The sequence below is a fragment of the Mirounga leonina genome, unplaced genomic scaffold, assembly GCF_011800145.1.
Source record: "Mirounga leonina isolate KUSES-001 unplaced genomic scaffold, KU_Mleo_1.0 Mir_154, whole genome shotgun sequence".
In the NCBI taxonomy this organism is placed as follows: Eukaryota; Metazoa; Chordata; class Mammalia; order Carnivora; family Phocidae; genus Mirounga; species Mirounga leonina.
Genome location: NW_023270389.1, coordinates 44,820,862 through 44,826,861, shown reverse-complemented (window position 1 = coordinate 44,826,861; position 6,000 = coordinate 44,820,862). Strand labels below are relative to the sequence as shown.

Genomic DNA, 6,000 nt, shown 5'->3' with positions numbered 1-6,000 from the left:
CAGAGAGAGACACAGCGAGAGAGGGAACACAAGCAGGAGGAGTGGGAGAGGGAGAAGCAGGCCTCCCCACTGAGCAGGGAGCCCCATGCGGGGCTCGATCCGAGGACCCTGGGATCATGACCTGGGCCGAAGGCAGATGCCTAATGACTGAGCCACCCAGGCACCCCACAACTTTTGCAATTTATATAATGAAACTACTCTGAGAAGATATACTTCTTTTTTAAAAAATATATATGTATTTATTTATTTATTTGAGAGAGTGAGAGAGAGAGAGAGCATGAGCAGGGGAGGAGGAGAGGGAGAGGGACAAGCAGACTCCACGCAGAGCACAGGCCCAAAGCCCAACCTGGGGCTCCATCCCAGGACCCCGAGACCACGACCTTAGCCGAAATCAAGAGACAAACACTTAACCTACTGAGCCACCCAGGTGCCCCAAGATATATAATTCTAAGAGCTAACTAGAATATTGAGAAAAGAGCTGATTGAACATTGAAGACTTTAAATCATTGAGTAGCTACCTGGAAATGCTCTTTATTCATCGAGATTCACAGCTTTCATTAAGTCCAGATCCGGTATTTTATATTTCATCCATTCACCCATTCAATGTTTTTTTTATTGAGCGTCTATGTGCCAGATGCTGTTCTAGGCATTTGAGATATATCAGAGAATGCAATGAACAAAAATCCCTGCCCTTAAAAAAAAAAAAAAGAAAGAAAATGAATAATTAAAAAAACAAACAAACAAGAAACAACATCAATAAAGAAAATCCCCAACCTTATGGAGTTTCCATTTCAGTGGGGACAGATAAAGGAACATACCAGATGATGCTAAGTGATATGAATAGAAATAATGAAGGGAAAGGAGTGGGACAGACATGAGGGCCAGTGTATAAACAGGGGGTAAAAAAAAAAAACCTCTTTTGAGGTGTTAGCATTTAAGAGGAGATTTGAATGAAATAAGAGACAGAGAGTGCACCACGTGAATATCTGAGGGAAGACCATCCTAGGCTAAGCAAGAGCACATGCAAAGGTGTGTCCTAGAAGAGCAAAAAGGCCAGTGGGGCTGGAACAGAGAGCAAGGGGGAGAGTGGTGGTAGATGAGGACACAGAGGATGTGGGGCCTAGTGTCAATGATATACCGGGGCTTACCAGTTAGGAGGCTAGTGTAATTATCCAGGTGAGAAATGATGAGGGTGATAGCAGGGGAAGGGGTGAGAAATGGGTGGATACTGGATATATTTTCAAAGCAGAATGGAGAGGATTTTATTGATGGATTAGAGTGTAGGGTGAGAGAGATTGGGTGTGAGGTGTGAGAAATCTTGGCATTAAAATGCTAGTTAATTAACTTTTGAGGGCAAAGCCTTCCAAGTCCTCTTCAGGCCTGGTTCTTGTGTGTACAGACCATTTGACCCTGGAGGTTAAGTCAATAGGAGTCACTAAAAATCTGATTACTAAGAATAGGAAGAAATGCATGGTGACCCTTCTGCCCCAGTTGAGTGTTATTTGGGAGAGGCAGCCAAGCTAAATAGTGGTTGTGGGAAAAATAATAGATGCCCTTTCTAATGAACTATTTCCAGTTTGTCAAAGGGAAGAACTGGACCTAAAGGTGTTAAGAACAGACTTTGACGGGCGTCTTCAGAAGTTTCAGGACTGGCAACATATTGCAGAACCCAGGTTTAGGTTTTCCCCGTTTTTGTATTTCTCCCTTTCTTTCTTCCCCTTCATTTCCCACCCCCTCCTTGGCCCTACTTCATGGCTGCAGGAAGGTACAGTTTACTGTCGGTTCTCAAACTTCAGCAGGCACCAGAACTACCTGGCATGCCTGTGAAAACAGTTTGCCGGGCCCCACTCCTGGAGTTTCTAATTGGGGTGCAGTGTGTGTGTGTGTGCGCACGCGCGCACACGTACAAGTGTAGAGGGGTATAGACGGGTGGGGGTGCTGCAATTTTGCATTTCTAACAAGTTCTCAGGTGATGCTTGGGAACTGCTGTTTCTTGTACCCGGCGGGCGTGCAAAGCAATGGGGTCTTGAATTCCACCTCGTGGCTTGTCAGTGGAGAAGGTTCCAGCTCACAGAGGTTTACAGTCACTAAGGGAAATTGTCCACTTACCCAAAGGTGTTTCTCGGCTGCCCATAACCGGTGAGAAGAGGAGGCAAAATGGCAGCAAGGAGAAGGAATGAGCGGGAAGTCTTTCCAGACTGGACATCCCCTCGGAGCTCCCCAGTGAAGCGAGGGCGGGAAGACAGCCCCCGGGCCAGCCCACAGATCCTCAGAGGGCGCGGACCTGGAGGAGGCGCCCCAGAAGGCGGCGCCTCTCGGAGGAAGTTTGTCCTTTCACCGCAGAGCCGGGCTCGCGTCGCAGCCACCTCCAGGAGCGAGCGGCGGGCGCCGACGGCAGCTGGGAGCGCCGCCCCGGGAGCACCGCCCGCACCGCCCGCACCGCCGCCATGGGCGGCGCGGCCTCCAGCCTGCTGGACGAGGGCAAGTGCACCTACATCCGAGGTACGCGCGCCGTGGGGGGGCTTCCGGGGAGCGCCGCGCCCGCCGGGGGGCCTGCACAGCTGCGCCGACCCTGGCCCCCGAGGGCGCGTGCAGAGCGGGTGTCCGCCCCGCCCTCCACCTGCGGCGCGCAACCTGCGGGCGCGGGGACCTCGGGGGCCCAAGGGCGCCTCGCCCGGCCAGCTTTCTCCTGCGGCCCGGCCCCGGGCTCGGGCGAGGCTGCGCTTGGGCCGGGGGCCAGCGGGCGGGGGATGCTCTGGGAAGTGCGGCGGCGCGGTTGCGGGAGGCAGGTGCAGGCCGCGGGGTGGGGGACGCGACCTCGTTTTCTCCGCTCAGCCCGCCTGGGGGTCTGTTCAGGCCCGGGCCAGAAGCACCTTGCTCTCCCCTAAGTTCTGAGCTCTTTCTGAAGAGAGCCGCGGGGATATCCCTCGTTTATGGAGACTTCCCGGGGGATTCCCGGCCTATAAAGCAGAATTTCCCTCCTGGTAACGTTGGCCTGGTTTTGTGAAACGAGGTATCGACCACAGCTTCACTTGAACTTTCAGATCACTTGTGGGATGATTTCATCAGAGGCAGAAAGGACCGTGTCATTACGCTCCCAAGTTGTACGGTTCCTTTCCCTCTCTGGAGACGGGGGCGGGGAGGCAAAAGAGGAACATTGGCATATTTTGTAACACTTGCTAAAGTTATAGATGGAGGGAAACTCAGTTGGGGAGACTTCCAGAGATATAGTGACTCACTAGAGAGTGTGAGGCAGAAAAAACAACCAAAAAAACCAAACTGAATTGAAACTGCGGAAAATCATGACTCTCCTGGGTATATTTGGTGCGTGTCTCTTCCTCCCCGGCAACCTTGCCCACAACCACTACCTAACATTTGGTTATCTTGTGAATTTAGTAATTTTCTGGCTTTAGAAATACCTTCTAAACTAGGTATCGAACTGTAAGTTTTACCCTAATTCTGTAAAGAAATGGTTAAGTTCTTCCTGATTACGTTCCTTTTCTCTTTCTGGCCCCTGAATCTTTCCTAAAAGGAAAGCGTTTATTTAGTGTCCTTATTCCATATTTGTTTTCAGTCACCATAACATTTATAACCATTTTAAAAGGATATCAAATCAGGGCACTTGAGAGCAATGTAATTGACTTTCCAGATTCTTCCTCCTGCTCTGGTACTTCTGGAGGAAGGATCATCAACAACCCATTCTGTCAGGGGATGCAACTTGGTCAAGTATTCCTTTGCTGTCGTTTATTTAACATGGGAGAAAGATGGATGACTTATTTATATTAGTAAAACAGCTAAACTAAGGCTGTCTCAAGTCTTAGAAATTTGGCTATATGCTTGTTTTCACCAGCGTGTAAGGGACTGACACAATTGTAGGGGAACCCAGTGAGAAGGGGTTTGCATTTAGTTATTGGCAAAGATGTTTATGCCATTTCTTTTATAAGACTTTATTTCACTGCAGGGCACCTGGGTGGCTCAGTTGGTTAAGCGACTGCCTTCGGCTCAGGTCATGATCCTGGAGTCCCGGGATCGAGTCCCGCATCGGGCTCCCAGCTCAGCAGGGAGTCTGCTTCTCCCTCTGACCCTCCTCCCTCTCATGCTCTCTGTCTCTCATTCTCTCTCTCTCAAATAAATAAATAAAATCTTTAAAAAAAAAAAAAAAAGACTTTATTTCACTGCAAAGCTTAAAAACACCTAAAGTTGAATCACGGCCAACTATAGTAGTCAGTGCAAGTCCAGCAATGTAAGGGATTAAGGTTCTCGAAGACTTCTTCGTAGTCCTGACCATTGTTGCTGCTGGTGCAAGCATTGTATTCACGTGAAAAGAAAACGTGTTACTTTTTATTTTATTGTGAAGTTAAATTATTACACATGCAAAAGTATGAGATGGCTAGTGCACAGGAAGGACTTGGAATGAATACGTTCTGAATGAATAAAACTATAGCATATTGTCTAACAGTCATTGCATCCACAAATCCTGTTCGATTTTATCTCGTGATTCTTTGGGAGGGCACTTTCAAGGTATGTACAGGCAGAGGGAAGAGAAGAGTTAAAGTTAGAATACCTCCAGAGAAAATGAGACGTTGCCTCATTTGAGAGTACTCGTCTTGCCAAAGGAGAAAAGAGCATTGGAAAAATGCATGGCGTTGTGAATTGCTAGTGCATGAGCACATGAAGGTCATGGGGCTGTGATTTCCTGATGGTTTTGAAGCCCCAGATCCCTGGGAAAAAAAACAGAAAACAAAAAACAAACAAACCATAACCCTCTCTTATTCGCCTTGCCCATCATTTAGCCCATGCATATTCTCAAGTTTTGATCTAATTGTATGCAGAACAATTGAAAATATGACAGTAAAGTTTAAATACAATTTCATGGCCTGTTTCTCATAAAGTAGCTGCCAGTGAAATATTAAAGATTTGAAAGCTCCTAGAGCTGATTCAATAACTTTCCTTCAAGCTTGATAAACTTTGCTAACATATGGAGAATAACTAGTCAGTATATTTGGAGTGAGTTTTGTTAACTTAATCTTGTATGTGTTATAAGCAGCTGTACTTCTGGTATGCTAATGAGTCTGAATCAGCATTTACTTTTAGACAAATCATTTAACAGCTGCTGTTCAGTTTGTGTGCATCGAAACTTTGTTGATAATCATGTTCATCACATGGATGTTTCGAAAATACATTATTTCATAGGATTTAGTAAATTTCTAGGTAAAAGAATATCAGAAGTATTAAGGAGTTACTTCATTTCTAAAGGTATTTTGAAAATTACTACCACACTTTTCTTACCACAGAATAAATTTTTAGTATTGCTTCTAGAAACTTTCAGTAACTTCCTTGATAAAGATGTTTCAATTAAGAAATAATACTAAGACTACCTTGTGATCATATGGACAGTGTCATCTGTTTTAGCCTTCAGTGATGCTTTTAGCACCGACCTAAGAGGGTCTTCTTTTAATGAGAAGGAAAGCTCATCTAATCCAGGCATCGGTGACAAATTTCGCGCACTTTTCTCTCTCTATGCTGGGTTTTCTTTTACTTTTTAAACTTTGATATGCAAAAAAGTGAACTGTAGCTTCAGAGCACACAATGTCTTCCTGTTTGAGCAATAATTGTCTTTCCTTTTTTTTTTTTTTTTAAAGATTTTATTTATTTGACAGAGAGAGACGCAGCTAGAGAGGGAACACAAGCAGGGGGAGTGGAGAGGGAGAAGCAGGCTTCTGCAGAGCAGGGAGCCTGATGCGGGGCTCGATCCCACGACCCTGGGATCATGACCTGAGCCGAAGGCAGACGCTTAACGACTGAGCCACCCAGGCGCCCCAGTCTTTACTTTTTTTCAAATTGCCATTGGATTGTTAATGAATCAAAAGAAAAATGAACCTGAAAACTCCCCCCACATAAGTCCTGTGGGAGGTCAGAAGAGTACTATGAAATCAGTGCTGTAGCTGTGAACTGTGGCTTAACACAGGTCTGGGTGGGGACTGGTGGACTGTTCTTTTC

The 6,000-nt window shown here is 46.4% G+C and overlaps 1 protein-coding gene across 1 annotated transcript in view; it reads left to right on the top strand.

Annotated features, from left to right (window-relative positions):
• Window positions 1-2,312: 2,312 nt before the first annotated feature.
• NIBAN1 (niban apoptosis regulator 1) overlaps window positions 2,313-6,000 on the top strand; it is a 154,984-nt gene continuing 151,296 nt past the window's right edge. The window contains exon 1 of the mRNA XM_035010656.1: window positions 2,313-2,502. Within this exon, the coding sequence (XP_034866547.1) occupies window positions 2,448-2,502 (55 nt within the window). The 5' untranslated portion in view covers window positions 2,313-2,447. The remainder of the gene's footprint in view (window positions 2,503-6,000) is intronic.